General features: G+C 39.6%; 1 protein-coding gene across 1 annotated transcript in view; it reads left to right on the forward strand.

Annotated features, from left to right (window-relative positions):
• MGAM2 (maltase-glucoamylase 2 (putative)) overlaps window positions 1–23,767 on the forward strand; it is a 111,649-nt gene that overhangs the window by 44,938 nt on the left and 42,944 nt on the right. Inside the window, exons 18-32 of the mRNA XM_031013481.2 lie at window positions 1,544–1,698; window positions 1,855–1,939; window positions 2,894–2,950; window positions 3,739–3,863; window positions 4,730–4,818; window positions 5,561–5,610; window positions 8,473–8,640; window positions 9,715–9,870; window positions 10,885–11,103; window positions 13,704–13,858; window positions 14,905–15,073; window positions 15,695–15,791; window positions 16,249–16,361; window positions 16,826–16,951; window positions 19,253–19,381. Coding sequence (XP_030869341.2) covers window positions 1,544–1,698; window positions 1,855–1,939; window positions 2,894–2,950; window positions 3,739–3,863; window positions 4,730–4,818; window positions 5,561–5,610; window positions 8,473–8,640; window positions 9,715–9,870; window positions 10,885–11,103; window positions 13,704–13,858; window positions 14,905–15,073; window positions 15,695–15,791; window positions 16,249–16,361; window positions 16,826–16,951; window positions 19,253–19,381 — 1,893 coding nt within the window. The remainder of the gene's footprint in view (window positions 1–1,543; window positions 1,699–1,854; window positions 1,940–2,893; window positions 2,951–3,738; window positions 3,864–4,729; window positions 4,819–5,560; window positions 5,611–8,472; window positions 8,641–9,714; window positions 9,871–10,884; window positions 11,104–13,703; window positions 13,859–14,904; window positions 15,074–15,694; window positions 15,792–16,248; window positions 16,362–16,825; window positions 16,952–19,252; window positions 19,382–23,767) is intronic.

The following is a 23,767-nucleotide window of genomic DNA, read 5'->3' on the forward strand; positions in this document are numbered from 1 at the left end:
TATGCAGTTGAAGTAAAATGCAATTCTACCAAAGCAATAAAGTTGGTTTAATGGAAAAAAAATTTATATTGATTCAGTTTTAAGATTTATATTTAAAGTAACTATCATCAAATAAAATGGAAAGTTTACTTCCTCAGGCTCAATAAACACAGTTCAGGTGTTCAATAGCTTCATGTGGTTCATGGCCACCATAGTGGGCAGCACAGCTCTGGGCTTTTGTCAGTTGACATCCAGGGTGATGGAGGCTGTGGAGTGTTATTCTCTTTAATATTTGGCCTCAGAGTTTTCATGAGCCCTACACTGGGTGCGTAGAGTGGTCTCATGGAGTCATTCTATTTAGAGGGGGAGAAATGGGCCTCTTAGGGCGCAAAAGAAAAAAAAGTTCAGGTAACTTTATCCAAAACTCAGTCTCAGTAACGCAGTATAGGATGACAAGTCAAAAGAGGACGTGTATGTCTTTCACATCTTCCAAATTACATGAAAAATGAACAAAATGAATGCCGACCATTGATGGAAAATTTCCATCTCTGGGTCCAAGGAAAATTAGATTTTTCTTCTAAAGGGTTATTTTTTTTCTCTTGGATAAAATCTGCTAAAAACCATCTTCATAATTTATTTGCACAATGTATGTCAAAGAACAAATAGACGTCACTAATCTTTGGGATAGGGAAAATAAAACAAGTGTTGATGGTGGAAACATTACAGATAAAACTGGACATAAAATGTTAAAATTAAAATTCACACAAGCACATGGAAAGGAAATGGTGGATTACAGACCATGGTGGCAGGCAATGTGGCTTATAAGGCAATGGATTTTTTTTTAGCAGTAGTACAACTTATATTATTTCCCAAATAAAATATTATGAGAAACCTCAATATATAAAATAAATTGGAGCAACCCTGGAGGGAGCAAGTCCCACTTTATCTCCATGGCAACCCCTGTGGGGCTTCCATTTCACTCTGGGGCTGCTACAAACTGCCTCAGAAGACAGACAACAATTTTTTTTTTTTTTTTTTGAGACAGAGTCTCATTCTGTTGCCAGTTTGGAGTGCAGTGGCACGATCTCAGCTCACTGCAACCTCCAACTCCCTGGTTCAAGTGATTCTTCTGCCTCAGCCTCCCGAGTAGCTGGAATTACAGGCATGTGCCACCACACCCAGCTAATTTTTGTATTTTTAGAAGAGACAGGATTTCACCATGTTGGCCAGGATGGTCTCCATCTCCTGACCTCGTGATCTGTCTGGCTCGGCCTCCCAAAGTGCTAGGATTACAGGCGTGAGCCATTGCGCCTGGCCGATAGACACCAAATTTAAACTCTGCCACTTGTTTGCAATTCTACCTTCGGAAAGTCATATAATCCTTGATATTGTTTTCTCATGTATAAAATGAAGGAGTAGGATTAGTATCTTTTCAGTTCTAGAAATGCTTTGATATTCTCCAAGTTGGAGGAAGTGGCTAGTTTCATCTGGGAAACTTATTGTAAGAGAGCTTCTGAACTATGATGGAAAGAAATATTCAGCCATTCCTTCCATTTTCTCCTAGGACCAGGATCCTGCTGCCTTTGGTGTTGATTCCCTGCTGCTGAAATCCTCCAGACATTATCTGAACATCCGCTACACCTTGCTGCCCTATCTCTATACCCTTTTCTACCGTGCTCACACCCGGGGAGAGACGGTAGCAAGGCCCCTTGTACATGAGTGAGTTTCCTGATTCTCAAAGACTCCCTTTCTGATTGTAGTTTCACTTGACTTTGTTTGTGGTAGCAAGGTTCGTTAGGATCTTGTTGTTAAATAATGTGTCATTGTCCTGTATTAGAGACTTCACCTGCCTTCACTGTGCTACCTCTTTACTAGGTTCTACCAGGACTCAGCCACGTGGGATGTGCATGAGCAGTTCTTATGGGGACCTGGACTCCTCATCACGCCTGTTTTATATGAAGTATGCTTATCATCTAAACAATGAAAGGGGGTATTGCACTTGTCCTCATGGTTCTATAGCTGGATAAGTTGGTTCCTATCTGTGACTGCATTTATATCAAAATATGAATATAAATGAGAGAACTCATGAAAGTTTAGAAATTTTTTAAAAAGTAGTAAGTCTTGGTCCCATTGCCCCACCAAACAAAACAATTTTCTTGTTGTAAAATTGCCTTAAAATTAAAGCCTAAGTCCTTAGGCATATGGCTGCAGCGTTGACAATGGCTTTAAATACTTTGGGGTGTATGTGCTGAACATCTGTCTATAGTTTCCTTTGTCCAGAGCGGGTGTGCTCTTGGATTGGGTTAGGCTGGGCTGCGAAGAGAGAATACCTGTGGAGATGAGAAGGTGGGGAGAGAGGAGTGCTGGGCAAAGGGAAGGCTATGCTCTGAAGTCCAACTATGAAGGACCATGTGTATCCTATTAAGTGTGATTGGAAGCAGAGGTGAGTGGCAAAGTGTGGGACAAGGATCAGGAAGGATTATGCTGATCTGCTTGTAAACATGAAATATTGCCAATGTAGCCATGTCAAAGGCCCTTTGAGCTGTTGTTATAGCCACCCTATCTGAAGACAGGTCCTGCTAACCAACCAGTGGCCCTGCTGGGAGGCTTTCCTGGGGCCTGGCTGGCTCACTGTCCTCCCAACTGTCAAATTATGTGACTAACTCAGTGAATGGACTTTCTCTGCTTCTCTTAGAAAGTGCAGCAGCATTGAGCAAAACAAATCATTTTTAGCTACATTCTGCTTTGGGTAAATTGCTCAACCTTTATGTGTCTGTGTTTTCCTTTGTAGAATGGGATGATCTCAACCATCTCTCAGGATTGTTCAGATAGGCACATGTAATGATGCCTGGAGGTGTTTTGTGAACTGTAGAGAGGGTTATGCTAATGCTACTCATTATTGTTGTTTACCTAGGGTGCGGACGAAGTGAAAGCATACATACCTGATGCCACCTGGTATGACTATGAGACAGTAAGTAAGGCAGCCCTGGTTGGCTCAGAGACCTGCCTCTAGCAGAGGGCAATTCTAAAGCAGCAGTCTTGGGAGCTTGCCATAGAATAATAGTACAAGATTTATAGTTAGTTGATTGTGGTCCTTTTTCTGTGAGAAAGGCATCTTAGTTGGTTCAGAATGGTGCAACAAAACACCTTACACTGGGTAATTTATAAACAACACAAATTTATTGCTCACGGTTCTGGAGGCTGGCAAGTCCAAGATCAAGGTGCTGGCAGATTCCGTGTCTGGTGAAGGCCCTCTCTGCTTCACTGATGGCACCTCCTTGCTCCTCCCTCATGACTTAATCACCTCACAAAAGTCTCCACCCCTTAATACTATCACTCTGGGTATTAAGTTTCAACATATAAATTTTGAGGGTACACCAGCATTCAGACCATAGCAGAAAGCCTTTCCAAATGTACAATGAAATAATTTGAATAACTGGAGTAGGTTTATGGAAATTCATTATATCAACCTGGCTATTGTGTAGCTATCAAGACTGGGCTTTGTCGTTTGGCTGTGGTAGCCTAGCAATTGAAGCCCAGGTGTGGAATGACAGCTTGATGTAATGTAAATAAATAAAGGGGATTGGAGTGTCAGCTCTGCCCTCTACTACCCATATGCTTTCAGCAAGTCACTTCACTTTGAGGGTCTCTGTTTGTCTCTTCTTTAAAATATGTAAACTGAATGAGATGATACCTAAGGCTCCTCCTAGCTGAAACAGCTTATTACCTGATCTGTCTTTTGTTGTTGTTGCTGATTAGGGAGTGGCCATCCCATGGAGGAAACAGTTGGTGAATATGCTTCTCCCAGGCGATAAGATAGGACTTCATCTGCGAGGGGGCTACATATTTCCCACTCAGAAGCCAAACACAACCACAGAAGCCAGGTAAGCTCCTTACTCTTCTAAGGTATGACTATTCTGGTGCTCTGATGGAGCAGGGCATTATGAGAAAGACAAATAGGGATTTTTGTGGATGAGCCAAGGGATAAGTCACCCATCAGTAATCTTCCCCCACTCCTTTCAAAGTTGATCCAAAATTGGCATCTTAGTCCCTATTTAGTAGATGGTAGTCTGCTAAGGACATCTGCAGAGTGTTTCACTTTGGGATTGAATCAGATTATAGGACTAGTCAAAGTAATCACTGAGGAGGATTTCCCTATGGCCAGAAATTGTCCTTAGGTATATTCCCTACCGTGTGAGAGAATTTGAGTTAAATAGGAGATAAAGGTTATCACATGGAAGCCAACATCGTTTGGGGGTCAAGAGCTCAGATTCTACAGAACCTGGGTTCAAGCCTTGGTTTGGGCTACATACTAGATGTGTTTACCTTGGGTAACTTATTTCTCTGTGCTTCTGCTTATTATTGGTAAACTGGAGATGATGATAGTTTAACTTTGTAGAGTTATTATGAGGGTTAAATGAATTAATATAAATGATAATGTGTGTGGGACACTTAGAAGAGTGCCTGGCACATGGTAAACACCTAATAAGGCTAATTGTTGGTATTATGTATTGCAACCCAAACAGTTTCCTGTAGGAACTGCCTCTGTCCACCCTTCCCTTTATGTCCACTCACTATCAACCCCTGCTGCCTGCCCACACCCAGCTCCCATGTGTCCACCCAATATCAACATCTACTCAGTTTCTGGTATAGACTCTTGGATTATCTGTCCCTGGGGGATGAAGACGGCTGGTTTCACATAGTTCCATCTCATCTACATTCTCTGAAACTGGGAAGTACTCTTTTACAGCCGGAGGAATTCCCTGGGACTCTTGATCGCCTTGGACTATAAGAGAGAAGCAAAGGGGGAGCTGTACTGGGATGACGGTGTATCTAAAGGTAGACTTTCTCAAGGCACTATCCCTGTGGATCACTGTGGTTCTCCCTGAAAATTAGTCATCATAGGCTGCCCAGTATGGCACTAACCCTATTAGCACTGTCGTTTACATCTGTAGCTTAGAATCAACGGGTTAAAATGCATTCTGAAATTTCCATTAGCCAGGCACAATGTATTAAAATAGACTTCAAATGCACAAATTATGTGTTACTGACTCTACCAAAGCAATTGGCATTATTGCATTTAGCTTAATTATTCTCTTCCTTGGATATTAATTATTAATAACAGATAATACACTTTTTTAATAGCTTTGGAAAATACTGCTTTGGTTTGTGGAAGAAATATCTAATTTGTATTGTATGTCTTTTCACTGTAAGGTTTCCATGTAAACACCTCACATGAACTTATGTGATTATATAAAAATCCTGTCCTACATGGAATTAGTATGTATTGTGTAGGCCTTGAGGAACTCATGATCCAGCAGGATAGATACAATGCACACATAGATAAATATAATGCAAATCAAAATGTTTTACATGCCAGCGAAATGGTACCACAGACTGACATGTGAATTTAGAGAAAATGGTCCAGGAAATATTTGCAGAAGTTTGAAAAAAATGCACAGAACTCAGATGAGCAGAACTAGATGGTTGGTAAAGGAATTCCAGATGAAATGAAGAGAAGAGCAGGACTCCCTGGCTGATTGGCTTCCCATAGTAACCGGTACTCCTCTTTCTTTTTTAGATGCTGTGACTGAAAAGAAGTATATTCTATATGATTTCTCTGTTACCTCTGTAAGTATTTTGTTTGAGGAACACACAGCATATGTTCCTTGCTGGGAAGGCTCTTTGAGTTTTTAGTTTAATATAGACACATGGTTATGTGCAGCAGAGACAGGGTTTTACTGTCATGATTCCAAAAAGGAATCAAACGAACATGAAAGTGTTTAATGTGTGTCAGGCTTATAAGCTGCTACAAAACCAGTATGAGTTCTGTGCAGAACTTTTTTTTTCCTGAAAAAAAAAAACCATTGCCTTTGAGTTTTATGTGATGGGTGCTGGCTTCCAAGATGTGCCTTTTTTGAGGTTTGCAAGTGTATATGAGGTGTGGGTGGGTTAGTGAGTGGTATAGCACCTTTTTAAGGTTCTTCCATAATGACTGTCCTTTGTAGCACATAAAACTTGGCCTTTGGCACAGGTATAAAGTAGTGGCTTTTAAAGGCTGGAAGATACAGGACATCGCTTGCCTCATATCTATTTCCCAAGGGGACTGAGAGAAGAAAAAGCAGCAAGGCTAGCAGAAAATGAGGGAATTCTGACTTGGTTTTCTTAGAAGCCTGATCATATATGGGCAGAACTTTCTTTTGAGGTGGTCTCTCTCTCTCTTATTTCTCCTTTCTTTTAAATATATATATATATGTATCTGTATCTATATATATAAAAATGGATCTATTTTAAGATATAGAATATATATAATATTTTATATATAAGGTATAAAAATATATATCTTAAAGTAACTCTTTTATTTTGAGATAATTAAAGATCCCCATGCAATTGTAAGAACTAGCACAGAGTTCCCATATACCCCTTTGCCCAGTTTCTCCTATGGTAACATCTTATAAACCTATAGCACAATTTCACAACCAGAATGCCGGCATTGATGCTATCGAGATATAGAACATTTCATTAGCACAAAGATCTCTCCTGCTGCCCTTTAATAGCATGTCCACTTGCTTCTTCCCCCATCCCTCCTCAGCCCCTGGCAACCAATCATCTGTTTGCCATTTCTATAATTTTGTCCTTTCAAGAGTGTTCTGTAAAGAGAACTAAACAGTTTGCAACCTTTGGGATTGGCTTTTTCATTCAGCATAGTTCCCTCAAAACCCATCCAAGTTGTGTGTGATAATGGCTTCCTCCTTTTTATTGCTGAGTAGTGTTCCAGGTTATGGATGTACCACCTTTTAAAAATCACTCACTTGATAAAGAGTACACGGGTTGGCTCCAGTTATGAGCCATTACAAATAAATTAAAATTGCCACCAACACTCATGTATAGGTTTTGGTGTGAACCTAAGTTTGTTTTTTTTTTGTTTTGTTTTGCTTTGAGATGGAGTCTTGCTCTGTCACCCAGGCTGGAGTGCAATGGCACGGTCTCAGCCCACTGCAATCTCCACCTCCTGCGTTCAAGAGATTCTCCTACCTCACCCTCCTGAGTAGCTGGGATTACAGACATGAACCACCACGCCCAGCTAATTTTTGTATTTTTAGTAGAGACGAGGTTTCACCATGTTGGTCAGGCTGGTCTCGAATTCCTGACCTCATGATCCGCCTGCCTTAGCTTCCCAAAGTTCTGGGATTACAGGCGTGAGCCACCGTGCCTGGCCGTAAGTTTTTATTTCTCTTTAATAAGTGCGTAAGAGTGCAGTTGCTGGGCCTTATGGTAATGCATGTTTAGTTTTATAATAAACTTCCAAACTGTTTTCCAGAATGGCTGTACCATTTTCACTTCCACCAGCAACATATGAGTGATCTAATTTCTTTGCATCATGGCCGGCATCTGATGTTGTCACTATTTTTTTAGGCTTTTCTGATTGGTGTGTAGTTATAGCTCATTGTGTTTTTAATTTGTATTTCTCTGATGGCTAATGATGTTTAACATCTTTTCGTATGTCTGTTTACCATCTATATATTTATGTTTTTAATTTTGATGAATCTAATTTATCATTATTTTCCTTATAGATTGTGCTTTCTGATGTCAAGTTTAAGATCTCTTCACCAAGTCCTAGATTCTAAATATTATCTCCCATTTAAAAAAAATATAGTCTTACCTTTTATATTTAAGTCGTGATCTATTTTGAGTTAATTTTTATATAATATGTAAGATTTAGGTTGGGGTTCAACCTTTTACCTGTGTATGTCCAGTTGCCCCAGCACTTTTGTTGAAAAAATCTTTGTAAAAAATCATTTGGGCATATATGTATGGGACTTCTAATTTTTTAAATTATCAAACTGCTACTTTTTTCTTCAGTCTTAATTTCTACCTTCTGCTTTGTCATAGCTCAACTGTGTCACCTTTGTTCCCTAAATAAGTTATTTAATTTTCTGTGTTTCAGTCTCCTCATCTGAAAAATGAGGGTAATTATAGCTTCAACCTCATAGCCTGCTGTGAAAACTGAATGAAGTAATACATGTCAAATGCTTAGCACAGTGCCTGTCATATAATACACACTCAAATTATTCTTAGCTCTTATCATCATTATTAGTAAAATAAAAGGAAAAAAATTACTTGGGCCCTTTTGGTGTATATGTGCATGTCTTTATCTTTGTGTGCCAATGAGGCTCTTATCTTTTTGTTTACCGTGTGAGTACCTATCTTGTCTGCTTGAAAATTCTACAGTGTCAGGGACATATTTTCTGATTAATAGAATCAGTAAAGAACCAGTGAACAAAAGCAAAGATGAAATATTACTTAAAAATTTAAGATTGATAAGAGTCTGAGTGAACGAGTTCCCTAGGGATGATGACCTAGCAACATTTGAAACTGCAGAGAAAAGGAAACAGCTTGGATCACAGAAATTGAGACATTGACTGGTATTTAGGGATAATAAGGGTCTGAAGTACCTGGTTTCTAATCTGACTTTTTTTTTCCCCCTCCCAGAACCATCTACAAGCAAAGATTATAAATAATAATTATATGGACACTGACAACCTCATGTTTACAGATATCACAATCTTGGGAATGGACAAACAGCCAGCTAATTTTATCGTCCTACTGAATAATGTTGCCACCTCCAGTCCAAGCGTTGTCTACAATGCTTCCACAAAGGTAAGAGATCCTTCCATTCTGCAGGGCCCTTTCCAGAGGCCTTGGCTCTGACAGCCAGCCCTACTTTGCTCTTTTAACTGTGGGCAGTCAGACACAACTGACTTGCTGGGAGGTCCAACACATCACAGAAAGGATGCAGGAGAAACGTGTGCATGCTAAAGAAAGACCTCTCTGCTTTGTTTGTATCAGGGCTCTGAAGAAAATAGCGGGAGTCAGAACCCTGAGAGAAGGAAGTTCTTCTCTGGGCGGAGTTAAAATGAGACACTCTGATCCCAGCTGTGACATAGTGAATAGATTGTGCAATGGGTATTTACACATTGGTCCTCTCATTGAAGGGAGAATCTCTTTGAGAAACAGTTGATATTTGTCCTTACCGTTTTAGGCTATATTCATACCATTAATAAAATGTGAGTGGAGTAACACAAGGAGAAATCCAGTTTTGCTCTTACTGAATGATTCCCTTACACTGTTAGTTGAATATTTCAAGTTCTGGGAAATTTGTTATTTCTTAGATCAGCCCCCTTCCATGTTGACAAGACATATAGCATAGAATAAGAGTTTGATTTCTAGAGTTAGGCAGAATGGGGCTCCAATCTCAGCTCTTACGGTATTAGGTGTCTCTGTATCTTAGTTTTCTGTTCTGTAAAATGAAGATAGTCATAACATTCACAGCATGGAACTGCTCTCTAGGATTAATGGAGATCATGCTTATAAAGTGGTTATCACAGTGCTTGGCTTGTATGAATGCTCCATAAACTTTAGCTATTGTTGTTATTACTACTTTTATTAAATTGGTAAGCATCACACCCAGAGGACAGTAAGCCTAACAATGACAGTCCTGCCTGTGATCTGCACTCATTAGCATGATGAAAACTCTTCCCATCCAACACTTCCACAATGACTCCATGAAGTGAGAAAACCCAGGAATCAGCCAAGTTCTGAATATCTCATGGCAAAATGGTTTTGGAGGAAGGAATAGATGCCCTTGTCCTGACTTCCAGCCTTCCAGCCAAGAACTCTTTCTGGGTAGCTTTCCCTCCCTTCCTTTGTCACTGTGACTGTCTCTTTCCCCAGGTGGTAACCATCACTGATCTCCAAGGACTGGTACTGGGACAAGAATTCTCTATTAGGTGGAATCTTCCTGTCAGTGATCTGGAGAAGTTCAACTGCTACCCAGACAATCCAACAGCCTCTGAGGAGAGTTGTAGGCAGCGGGGGTGTCTTTGGGAGGTAAATGACCAGAAACAGATTACCTCATTGATTAGGAAGTAATTAGGCACCTAGAAAACACTTTTCAAATGTCTGTGGCTTGAAGAAAACCAGGACCCTGTGCAACATGCCTTTTGCCAACTCTACATGATAGGTCATCAGTATTTTCCTCAGATATCCCAAATCAGAAGAAACTTATTGCCATTCTCATTGCCACTCCAACCATATCATTAAAAACCCAATTTTAAACATAATAATGTACATTGAGTATGCATTATGCATTGTCTATTTTAACCAATCTTGTTTTGTCTGTTGGAGAACACAAGCAGGAAGAGTAAGGTCAGGCTGTTCCTCTTTATTTGAACAATAGCAAAAATGGAAACTAGGAAGCACAAGTGATTTCCTCTAGATTACATGGGAGGCAATAAGGACACTGGGAGTAGAACCCTGCCTGGAGGCTCCTGTCTCCAGATCAAACTTCCTGGTGCTCTGTCACGGTTCACTCATTATAGAAGGTCAGTGTGTGTGTTTAAAAAATGGCTGTGTTCATTTGCTAGGGTTACCATAACAGAGTACCACAAACTGAGTGGCATAGAATGACAGGAATTTATTCCTTCAAAATTCTGGAGTCTAGAAGTGGGATCATGGTGTCAGTGGAGCTGGTTCCTTCTGAGGACCTTGAGGGTATTTCTTTGCTTGTAGATGCATCACCCCACTCTCTGTCTTCATAGTCACATGTGTACATGTCTATCTCTATGTCCAAATTTTCCTTATTAATAAGGATACCAGTAATACCGGATCAAGGCCTATCCCAATGACCTCATCTTAATTTGTTCATTGCGGAAACCCTACTTCCAAATAGTCACATTTACAGGTATCAGGGGTTAGGACTTAACATCTTTTTTAGGGGACACAATTCAACCCATAACCATGGACATGGTATCAGAGACTTAGTCTGTGTTAACCAACTTCTTCAGTAATGAGAGCCTTAGTGTTGTATCAGAGGCTGAGCAAGACTTTCTCCTGTTATTCCAGGACACATCTACTCCTGGAGTGCCCACCTGTTACTATGACACTATCCCTAATTATGTTGCTAGTGACATTCAGTACCTGAACACCAGCATCACTGCAGACCTTTCCCTCCTGATGGCCCCTGAGTCAGCTGCTGCTGCCGCCTCTGATTCTCTCTCTGCAAAGATCAGCTTCCTCCACCTGAACGTGATCTATCACACAGCAACCATGCTGCAGGTCAAGGTAAGGCCCATGTTGCAGATTCTGGTTCTCAAGATGGAGTTTTTAACTTACAGTGCTGTATGGATAGAAGTCATTGAAACAATTAAAACATTTTTTTTCTTTTCAAGACAGGATCTCCCACTGACACCCAGGCTGGAATGCAGGGGCACAATCTCAGGTCACTCTAACCTCCACCTCCCTGGCTCAAGCCATCTTCCCACCTCAGCCTCCCAAGTAGCCAGGACTATAGGTGTGCGCCGACACACCTGGCTAATTCTTGTATTTTTTGTAGAGATGGGGTTTTGCCATGTTTCCCAGGCTGGTCTCAAATGTCTGGCCTCAAGCAATCCACCTCCCTCCGCCTCCCAAAGTGCTGGGGTTACAGGCATGAGCCACTGTGCCTGGCTAAAACAGCTTTTCATCCAAATCCCTCATGTTATGGATGAGGGAGCTAAGGCCTGTAGAGAGGTAAAGGTTGGAAAGTAGACGGTAAAGCCAGGATGTGGCCTTAGATCTATGAGGACCATGAATTCCCTATAATGATGAGTATTCTAGGTCATAAACATCATCAAAGACTCATCCTTTAGCCCTGAGAAAAATGCATCTGCTTTGTGGCAAACTCACATGAGAGGCATTAACTTAATTCTAATATTAGAATTATTTTCTCTAGCAGTAGTTCTCAAACTGCAGCATGCATCAGAATCACCTTCAGATCATTTTAAAACCCAGATTTCTGGCCGTCACCCCTAGGGTTTCCAATTCAGTAGACCTGGGCTGGGGCCTAGCCTGAGGATTTGCATTTCTTTCTTTTTTTTTTTCTTTTTGAGACAGAGTTTTGCTCTTGTTGCCCAGGCTGGAGTGTAGTGGTGCGATCTTGGCTCACTGCAACCTCTGCCTCCCGAGTTCAAGCGATTCTCCTGCATCAGCCTCCCAAGTAACTGGGATTACAGGCACCCGCTTCCACGCCCAGCTAATTTTTTGTATTTTAGTAGAGATAGGGTTTCACCATGTTGGCCAGGCTGGTCTCGAACTCCTGACCTCAGGTAATCCACCCACCTTGGCCTCCCAAAATGCTGGGATTACAGGTGTGAGCCACCATGCCCGACCTCGAGAATCTGCATTTCTAACAAGCTCCCAGGTAAGGCTGATGCTGCAGGTCAAGAGACCAAACTTTGAGATCTACCACTATGCACATTTAAAAAAATACGTCTACTGGAAACATAATGTGAGCCACACATATCTTCCAGTAGATGCATTTTTAAATATATATTTTAAAAGTGAAATTAATTTTAATGATATTTTATTTAACCAATGTGCTAAAATATTATCATTTCACCTTGAAATCAAAATTTAATGGAGATACTTTGCCATCTTCTAATTATTCTAAGTCTTCAAAATCTGGTGTATATTTTGCATTTCTAGTGAATCTCAATTCAGACTAGCCCATGTCAGGCACTCAAAGGCCATGTGTGGCTTGTGGACAGCACCTTGGACAGCTCAGCTGTAGCCATTGCTTTCCACATTTTAATGTATCACGAATCACTGGGGCAGCTTGTGAAAATATAAGTTCTAATTCAGAAAATCTGGGTTGGGGCCTGAGGTTCTGCATTCCTAACAAGCTCCCAGGCAATGCTGCTGCTTTGGGTCTAAGAAACATAATTTCCAAGCAGGACTTTAGAAAACCTTCACCTGGCAAGGTGTGGTGGCTCACGCCTGTAATCCCAACACTGTGGGAGGCCGAGGCAGGTGAGGTCAGGAGATCAAAACCATCCTGGCCAACATGGTGAAACCCCGTCCCTACTAAAATACAAAAAATTAGCCAGGGCTGGTGGTGCGCACCTGTAGTTCTAGCTACTCAGGAGGCTGAAGCATGGGAATCACTTGAACCTGGGAGGTGGAGATTGCAGTAAGCTGAGATCGCACCACTGCACTCCAGGCTGGCGACAGAGTGAGAATCCGTCTAAAAATAAAAATAAAAAAAAAGAAAGAAAGAAGAAAACCTTCACCTAAGCACAAATTTGGGGCTAATAATATGATGAAGAGGATAGTCACTCATAATGTTGTAACTCCTTGTCCTTCCATAACATTTTTCACTCCTTTTATTCTTCCCACACTTCAGTCCTGTTACATAAGTAGGAACAAGGGGTGGATACAGAAGAGAAACTTTAGGAATGGGAAAGCTGTACAACATCTGGAAGCTCAAACAGTGAGGAGATCTCAGAGTCCATATGAAAACTCAATTCCCTAATTCCTAACATGCATGCATACACACACACACAAATTTACACATTTCTATGCACATACATGTCTGCATGCCACACACTTACAAACATATACACACACATTCTATTTATGAAATTCTATCCCCTTCTATCACAAATTCTTTAGAAGAAGAGCCCTCCTTGGCTTTGAATGGGTTTTACTGAGGCAATTTTTGAACTTCAGCATCTGTATGGGGCACAGTGGGCAGGCAGGCCTCACATCCATTCGCTTGGGGATGTTTGATGCCTACTGATATGGTGCAAACTGGTCAAAAACATGGAAACTGAATTATATGGGGTGGCATGAGGGGTTTTAGGTCTAAGACCCTAACAGAAAGTTTTCTTCTCTCTTCTTGCCAGATCTATGACCCCACTAATAAAAGGTATGAGGTTCCAGTACCACTCAACACCCCTCCCCAACCAGTTGGTGACCCTGAAAACCGTCTGTATGATGTCAGGATTCAGAACAATCCTTTTGGAATCCAGATTCAACGCAAAAACTCCAGTGCTGTGATGTAAGCACTTTTTATTTGATTCTAATTAGAGTAGTTCTAGATTTAATTACAGCGGTTACAATTAATTCAAGTGAAATATTAATCTCAGAGACTCCATGGAAATATGTGTGCATTTGTTAGAGTATATCGATTTTTCCCATGCTTTAATGGGTAATTTGTTTTTGGTTAGTCGTTAACAAAAACAATCAATCAAAGTTTAAAGAAATGAAGTATTGTTTGATTTCAGAGAAAGAAAAATACATGTTCTACTTACTGTTCTTAAGTAGAACAGAAAACTCTATTTAATAAGTATAGCAGATAACCTAAGATACAAATGAGTTCCATATTATGTCTCATTAAGAAATAATAAGAGGCAGCAGAGAGGGGCAAAGGTTAAAAAGGAGAAAGAAATAGCTTCTTGTAACGTTTGCTTCTGTGGACACAGAAGCCTTCAAGCCTTTTCACAATGTTAAGCATAAAAGGAATTGTCATCTCCCATCTCTTGTCCTGCTGCTGAATAGAATGAAGTGAAGGTCTGGATTTTGCCTGGGGTGAGGTTCCCTATCCCAGTAGAAGCTGTCACCTGTGTGTGCACCTTTGCCTTCCTGTGTATGTCTTCTCTCTTGGGCTGTGTGAGTGATTTCCTCTCTGTTGCCCTCTTTGGTAAGAAGTCCTTTGGCCAACTCAAGAGAAGTTGTTCTAAAAGTTTCATGCTTTTCTATTGGAAAGTTTGCTTAAACTCTATTTGTTTATTTATATATTTACTCAAGCTGATATTCCAGGCACTGAGAACTTGAAATAAACAGAAGAATGAGTTATGGCCCTTGCCCATAACGACCCAGAAAAGGAGCTCTCAGTCTGACAAACCACAGAACAGAAATGTAACATGGAACTTTGGTCCTGAGTCAGGGCCATTGTTATGACCTGGGTCATGTCACAGTATTTGAACCTGGATCTAAATGTGCAATAATTAAGGAGGCTTTGGAATCAACTAGACATTCCAAACACATTACAAGTAGCTCTGGCCAGTGGTCTCCAGCTCAGCGTGGTCTGCTTTTGTGTTGCAGCTGGGATTCTCAACTCCCTGGCTTCACCTTCAATGACATGTTTCTCTCCATTTCTACACGTCTGCCATCTCAGTACATCTATGGCTTTGGGGAAACTGAGCACACGACTTTCAGAAGAAACATGAACTGGAACACATGGGGAATGTTTGCTCGTGATGAGCCACCTGCGGTAGGGACAATGGAATAAGTTTAGCAATCAGCTTTTCTCAATGTAAATCTCTTTTAATCCTTATGCTTATATATGATACCTTGCTCATCAACCTCATCTTATATTGATAAATTCCGCTCTCAGTTGTAATAGGCCACATGTCACATTCTTTTGTCCCTAAAAGGCATATATATATATGCCTTTTATATATGTACATATACATATATTTTTCCCCCTCTATCAGTTATGGATTTTATTTATTGCACAAACTTTTACTTAATATATTCTATTTGTCAGGCACATTGCTAAGAGCTTAGCTATAGATTTAATAAGACACTGTCTTTGCTCTCCAGAGACTTATAGGCTAGTGAGAGAAATAGATGCAGAAATTGTGATAGCACAGTGGAATCACTGAATTATGTAATAATATATAATTGAATTATATAATAATAAATAAGGAAGGCATGAAGTGGGGAAGACACAGCTTTTAACTTGGAGTAGAAGGGAGAGTCAATGAAGGCCCAACAAAGGACATGACATAGAGCTGAATCTTTAATGATGAGTAAGAGTTTGCTGTTTGGGTTATGGTATGAAAACAATATCTTGCATTTTCTTTTTGTTTATTACCCTCGTGACTCCCAGTACAAGAAGAATTCCTATGGTGTCCACCCTTACTACATGGCACTGGAGGAGGATGGTAGTGCCCATGGAGTGCTCCTGCTAAATAGCAATGCCATGGGTAAGGCATAGGCACAGCTCCCATGCACCACCAGAAACAGCTGTGACCGCTCTATTTTGACCTGGTATCAGTAGAAATAGAGACATTCAGGGGGCAAGGGAAATGGAACAAATAAACTGACTTTCCATTTATTCATCTATTTATTCAAGATTTATTAAGAACTCTGGATCAGGTGTTAGGCATGGAATTTTGATCAGTTATGGCTCCTACTCTGGCATAGCCTATTTTACTGTGACACTTTGGCTCCCATTCACAGAGTTATAAAAGTTGTTGAGGTTGCATATTACATTTGGGGTACCTGCAAATACACCTCTGATTCTAATGGATGAGAGAAGACTTTCTAGAGAAGGCATGTATCAAAGACAGAGTATGAAAAAAGCAAATCTTAGAGCAGGTTTTCTATCTGGGCAATTTACAGCTCCAAGGATGTGCCTCATGTGTGTTGTTTTTCTTACAGATGTGACATTAAAGCCCACTCCTGCTCTGACATACCGCACCACAGGAGGGATTTTGGACTTCTACATTGTTTTGGGGCCAACCCCTGAACTTGTAACTCAGCAATACACAGAGGTTAGAAGCCATTCTGTCCATCAATATATTGTCAAATATTTATTGGCTATTACCACATTATTAGCACTGAGATAGGGCAGTTTTTTCTTTTGACTCTTGAGTGTCACTACTAGATTATTACTGCCTTTGCTGAAATCATATTTTAGTATTATGGTTCTATAAAGCCGTATTAATATCCCATGTGTCCCTCACTTGCTAAACAGCCTAAGAATTGCTAATCAGTAATAACCGGCAAATTCTCAGGTTTCCTAGAATGAAAACTCTGGAATATAGAAAAACTTCAATTATGTTTCTATCATTTTGCATGTCCGTAGTTGCTCCACATTTATTGGACTTTCTTATCTTTCTTGGGTGAGGCCTCTTATACAGTACTTAGCAGAAACACTCAAGTTGATTCAAGTATAAGTCAATCACCTTGTCTTCCCTAAGAAGTCCATCTGGATGCATTTTTCTTTTTATTCTAGTTGATTGGTCGGCCAGCAATGATTCCATACTGGGCCTTGGGATTCCATCTGAGTCGCTATGGATACCAGAATGATGCTGAAATATCCAGTTTGTATGATGCAATGGTGGCAGCCCAGATTCCCTATGTATGAAACCCTCATTCAGCCCAAGGTGTAATTAGTTACAGGAATTTGTGGCTAATTTTATATTAGAAGTGCTATGATGTTCTTATCAAAGATAACTTGATACATCCAGGCTGAATATTTTTTCTTTGTATATGCTATAATACTATGTACTTATTAAACAGAAATTAGAAAATAGGAAAATTACAAGATGAAAAAATCCACAAATCTACCTTACCAAAGTAATCAACGTTAATAATTTGCTGGTTTATTCTTTTCCAAATTTTGGCTTATGCACAAGTCTCTGTTTTACCAAACAAGTTTCACCTAGGGTCATATGGCAATGCAGGGGACTATCCCTTTGGGCTAAAAAGAAGCAAGTTCTTTTTTTCAACTAAATATTAATCACTTCAGTTATTATTCAACAATCATGGTTTGAGTAAGTTTCATGTGCAGAAACCTGGGTTGGTACTGCATAGAGAGGGTAGACATTCAAGAAAGCTATAGAATAATGTAGTTCTTGTATGTTGGTGTAAGGAAGGGGTCCAGTTTCCATTCTACATATGGCTAGCCAGTTTTCCCTGCACCATTTATTGAATAAGGGAGTCCTTTCCCCATTGCTTGTTTTTGTCAGGTTTGTAGAAGATCAGATAGTTGTAGGTGTATGGTCTTGTTTCTGGGTTCTCTATTATTTGCCATTGATTTATGTGTCTGTTCTTGTACCAGTACCATGCTGTTTTGATTACTGTAGCCCTGTAGCATAGTTTAAAGGGAGATCACCTGATTCCTCCAGCTTTGTTCTTTTTGCTTAGGATTGCCTTGGCTATTCGGGCTCATTTTTGGTTACATATATGAATTTTAAAATAGTTTTCTCTAGTTTGTGAAGAATGTCAATGGTAGATTAATGGGAATAACATTGAATCTATAAATTGCTCTGGGCAGTATGGTCATTTTAATGATACTGATTCTTCCTATCTATGAGCATGTTTTTCCATTTGTTTGTATCATCTCTGATTTCTTTGAACAGTGGTTTGTAGTTCTCCTTGTAGAGATCTTTCATCTCCCTGGTTAGCTGTATTCCTAGGTATTTTATTTGTGGCAATTAAGAATGGGAGTTCATTTGTGGTTTGGCTCTAGGCTTGACTGTTGGTGGTGCATAGAAATGCTAGAGATTTTTGTACATTGATTTTGTATCCTGAGACTTTGCTGAAGTTGCTTATCAGGTTAAGAAACTTTTGGGCTGAGATGATGGAGTTTTCTAGATATAGGATCTTGTCTATATGACAAGATCTAGTATCTAGATACAGGATCATGTCATCTGCGAATATGAATAGTTTGACTTCCTCTTTTCCTATCTAAATGCCCTTTATTTCTCTCTCTCTCTCTCTCTTTTTTTTTTTTTTTTTGAGATGGAGTCTCCCTCTGCTGCCCAGGCTGGAGTGCCATGGAGCAATCTCGGCTCACTGCAACCTCTGCCTCCTGGGTTCAAGTGATTCTCCTGCCTCAGCCTCCTCAGTAGCTAGGACTACAGGTGTGGGCCACCACGCTTGGCTAATTTTTTAAATATTTTTAGTAGGGACGGGGTTTCACTGTATTGGCCCGGCTGGTCTCGAACTCCTGATCTCAGGTGATCCACCTGCCTCGGCCTCCCAAAGTGCTGGGATTACAGGCGTGAGCCACCATGCCTAGCCCGTTTATTTATTTCTCTTGCCTGATTGCCCTGGCCAGAACTTCCAATACTACATTGAATAGGAGTGGTGAGAGAGGACAACCTTGTCTTGTGCTGGTTTTCAAGGGGAATGCTTTCAGCTTTTGCTCATTCAGTATGATATTGGCTGTGGGTTTGTCATCTATGGCTCTTATTATTGTGGGATATGTTCCTTTAGTACCTAGTTTATTGAGAGTTTTTAAAAATCAGCCAGATTTACTGTAGAAAAAAAACGCAGATATACAATCCTGTTTGTTTCCTAGGAAAGTCCCAGTTTCTACCCTTGAACATTTCAATTAGAACTTTGTTTGATAGACTGAGTTTGAGATTTGAAGAGTGGGAAAGACATGAATTGAGGAAAGGAAAGGGGATAGAGTTCTAATTGGGGAAACAGAAGGAGAAGGGAGTGGGCACAGGTGAACTGCATGCAGGCATCAGAAAGCAATTTCAACCTGCAGAATTGAAAAGTCAGCAGAGGGAAGTAATGAGATGAGGAATGAAGAGGGGCCTGGACTGGGGCAGGCAGGCAGCAGGACCAGGGGCCTGGCAGAGCAGTTAATGTGCCCTGCAGGGCACCTACTGCAGGGTTCCAAGAGCCTTGCTGCTTCTTTCTGCAGGACGTCCAGCATGTAGACATCGATTACATGAACCGGAAGCTGGATTTCACCCTCAGTGCCAACTTTCAAAATCTCAGTCTTCTGATTGAGCAAATGAAGAAAAATGGCATGAGATTTATTCTCGTTTTGGTATGTATTGAGACAGATTAGATCCTACTTTCTGTTTCCATATTCATGGTTCAAAAATAGCACCATTGTGGGAAACTGGATGAAGGGTACAAGAAACGTTCCTGTACTCTGTACTTTTTGTTTTGTTTTGCAACTTCTTGTGGTGAATGTATAATTATTATTTTTTAATTTAAAAGCAAATGAAAGAAAGAAATGAAAAGGGGCTTTTAAAAGATGATACTTTATAATATTTATTTTCCATAACTGTCACTGGAATATAATTATTATTCTCTTGGTAAAGTTAGAACAACAGTGGGCTGAAGCACTGAAGATAGCAAAAAAAAAAAAAGGGGGGGCATCTCACTGTTTCAGGCTATGTCTCAGAAGAAATAGCTGTATCTTAATCTCATCTTTACATCAGGAGGTTCAAAAATCTCTTATGTTGTATCATCACTCAGAAATGGTAAGGCTCAGATGACATTTCTTCCTAAACTTACAAACAATTGAGTTAAGATCCAGAATACCAATTTATTATATTACCAGGAAGCCACATCTTGATAAATGCAGAGGCAATTACCTGCAAATGATTCTCTCTTCTAGCTTCCAAAACTTACATCATTATTTGGTGACTTTTGCTCACTTACTAATTCACGTATTTATTGAACACAGTATTTGAAAACCACTCTTCTACAAGTTGTGTGTGTGTGTGTGTAAGGGTGCATGCATAGTCTAAATTAGCAAGGCAGTGCTCTTTTTCTTATAAAGTTTTTATTCTAATGGAGGGAGACAGCCAATAAACATCTGAAAAGATAATTTCAGACAGTAGTGATTTATATGACAATTGTGAAACAGCATAATATTATAGAGAATAATTGGGGCAGGTATGGGATGGAGTGAACAGGGGAAGATATTTTAAATAGACAGATTGGGACACAGAGAGCAATAAAGAAGTTTCTTGTTTTTGAGGAACATTGCTATTATACTCTGGAAACATGATAAATTGGCTTTCTCTGCTTGAGGATTAAGTCTTATCAATCTGGTTTATCTCCAGGAGTTGTTTCCAAACACTAGCAAAAGTTTTTCTCAAGAATTTTATGGAGCAACACCAATACATTCTTTTTCTTCTCAACTGTCTTTGTAAAAATAGATTTCTATGTCATTGGAAAAAATCACTTATGTCACATTTAAATTCCTACAGGATTTTTTAACATCTTATTTATTTGTTTATTTAAATATTTCAGGGTTAAACTTTTTTTAACTTCTATTTTAGATTCAGTGTGTACATATGTAGGTTTGTTACAAAAGTGTATTGTGTAATGCTGAGGTTTGGAGTATGTATTAGTCTGTTTTCACGCTGCCAATAAAGACATACTTGAGATCGGGCAATTTACAAAAGAAAGATGTTTAATGGACTCACAGTTCCATATGGCTGGAGAGGCCTCACAATCATGGCAGAAGGTGAAAGGCATGTCTCTCATGGTGGCAGACAAGAGAAGAGAGTTTGTTCAGGGAAACTCCCCTTTTTAAAACCATCAGATCTCTTGAGACTTACTTGCTATCATGAGAAGAGCAGGGAAAGACCTGCCCCCGTGATTCAATTACCTCCTACCATGTCCCTCTTACAACGCATGAGAATTCAGGATGAGATTTGGGTAGGGACAGACCCAAACCATATCAGAGTATGACAGAGTATGATGGAATCCATTACCCAGATAGTGAACATAGCACCAAACAGGTAGTTTTTCAACCCTTGCCCCACTCCCTCCCTCTCCTCTCTTGTAGTCTCTGGTTTCTGTTATTCCCACCTTTATATCTATGTGTACCCAGTACTTAGCTCCCACTTATAAGTGAGAACATGTGGTATTTGCATGTCTGTTCCTGCATTAATTCACTTAGAATAATGGCCTCCAGCTACATCCATGTTGCTGCAAAGAGCATAATTTCATTCTTTTTATGGCTGTGTATTATTCCATGATATATACGTACCATATTTTCTTTATCCAATCCACCATAGATGGGCTCCCGGGTTGACTTCACATCTCTGCTATTGCGGATAGTGCTGTGATAGACATTCAAGTACCTGTGTTTTCTGAGAGAATAATTTATTTTCCTTAGGGTATATACCCAGTAATGGGGTTGCTGGGTGGTATGGTAGATCAATTCTTAGTTATTTGAGAAATCTCCAAATTGCTTTCCACTGTGCCTGAACTAATTTATATTCCCACCAACAGTGTGTAAGTGTTCTCTTTTCTCCACAGCCCCACCAACATCTATTTTTTGACTTTCCAACAAAAGCCATTCTGACTCATGTGAGATGGTATCTCTTTGTGGTTTGATTTGCATTTCTCTATTAGTTATGCTCAGCATTTTTTCATATGTTCGTTAGCCACTTGTATGTCTTCTTTTGAGCAGTGTCTGTTCATGTCCTCTGCCTACTTTTTAATGGGATGGTTTGTTTTTGGCTTGTTGATTTAAGTTCCTTATATATTCTGGATTTTAGGCCTTTGTCATATTCACAACTTGCTAATATTTCCTCCCATTTGGTAGGTTGTCTCATTACTCTGTTGACAGTTTCTCTTGCTGTGCAGAAGCTGTTTATTTTCATTGGATCCATTGTCAATTTTTGGTTTCATTGGAATTGCTTTTGAGGACTTCGCCATAAATTATTTGCTAAGGCCAATGTCAAGAACATTTCCTAGATTTTCTTCTAGGATTTTAATAATTTGAAGTCTGACATTTAAGTCTTTAATCTATCTTGAGTTAATTTTTGTATATAGTGAAAGGTAGAAGTCCAGTATCATTCTCTTGCATATGGTGAGCCAGTTATCCCAGCACCATTTGTTAATAAAGAATTCTTTCCTTCTGGCTCATTTTTGTCAGTTTTTCTGAAGATCAGATAATAATTGTAGGTGTGTGATAGTATACTTTGAGGTTGGGTAATGTGATATCTGTAGTTTTGTTCTTCTTGCTTAGAATTGCTTTGGCTATTCAGGCTGTTTTTTGGTTCCATGTGAATTTTAGAATAGTTTTTCTAATTATGTGAAAAATGACATTTGTAGTTTAATAGATATAGCATTGAATCTATGAATTGCTTTGGTTAGTGTGGCCATTTTAGTGATGTTAATTCTTCCAGTCCATGAGCATGAAATGTTTTTTCATTTGTTTGTGTCATCTCTGATTTCCTTCAACAGTGTTTTGCACTTCTTGTAAAGTTCTTTCACCTGCTTGGTTAGATGTATTCCTAGGTATTCTATCCTTTCTGTTGTTGTCGTAAATGGGATTGCATTCCTGATGAACTATAAAAACATTCTTGTTTTTATAGTTCTTCTAGGTGTGAAGTTGGATCATTAATTTGAGATCTTTCTAACTTGAGATTTCTAATTTGAGATTTCTCAGCTTGAACGTTATTGATGTATAGAAATGCTACTAATTTTTGTACATTAATTTTGTATCTTGAAACTTTACTGAAGTTGTTTATCAGTTCTAGGAGCCTGTTGGCAAAGTGTTTAGGATTTTCTAGGTATGGAATCATGTCATCCTGGGAGAGAGAGAGTTTGACTTCTTTTCCTGTGTGGATGCATTTTATTTTTTTCTCTTGCCTGATTGCTCTGGCTAGGACTTTCAGTACTATGTTAAATAGGAGTGATGAGAGGGGGCATCCTTGCCATGTTCCAGTTCTCAGGAAGAATGCTTCCAGCTTTTTCCCATTCAGTATGATGTTGGCTGTGGGTCTGTCAGAGATAGCTCTTATTATTTTGAGGTACTTCCCTTTGATGCCTAATTTCTTAAGGGTTTTATCATGAAGGATGTTGGATTTTATCAAAAGCTCTTTCTACATCTATTGAAATTATCATATGGCTTTTGTTTTTAATTCTGTTTATATGGTGAATCACATTGATTTGCCTATGTTTAGCCAACCTTGCATCCCAGGGTTATGGAGGAAAGCCTACTTGAACATGGTCAGTTAACTTTTTGATGTGCTCCTGGGTTTGGTTTGTTAGTCTTTTGTTGAGGATTTTTGCATCTATGTTCATCAGGGATATCAGCCTGAAGTTTTTTTTTTTTATTGTCTCTGCCAGATATTGGTATCAGGATGATGTTGGCTTTGTATAATCAGTTAGGGAGGCATCCCTCCTCAAGTCTTTCGGAATAATTTCAGTAGGATTGGTACCAGCTCTTTGTACATCTAGTAGGATTTTATTATGAATCCATTTGGTTAAGGACTTTTTTTTGGTTGGTGGGCTTTTTATTGCTGATACAATTTTAGAATTTATTATTGATCTGTTTATGGTGTTATTTCCTTTCTGGTTCAGTCTTGGGAGGTTGTGTGTTTCTAGGAATTTATTCATTTCCTCTAGATTTTCTAGTTTGTGTGCATAGAGATGTTCATAAAAATCCCTAAGGATA

The sequence above is a fragment of the Gorilla gorilla genome, chromosome 6 (genome assembly GCF_029281585.2).
Source record: "Gorilla gorilla gorilla isolate KB3781 chromosome 6, NHGRI_mGorGor1-v2.1_pri, whole genome shotgun sequence".
Taxonomy (NCBI): Eukaryota; Metazoa; Chordata; class Mammalia; order Primates; family Hominidae; genus Gorilla; species Gorilla gorilla.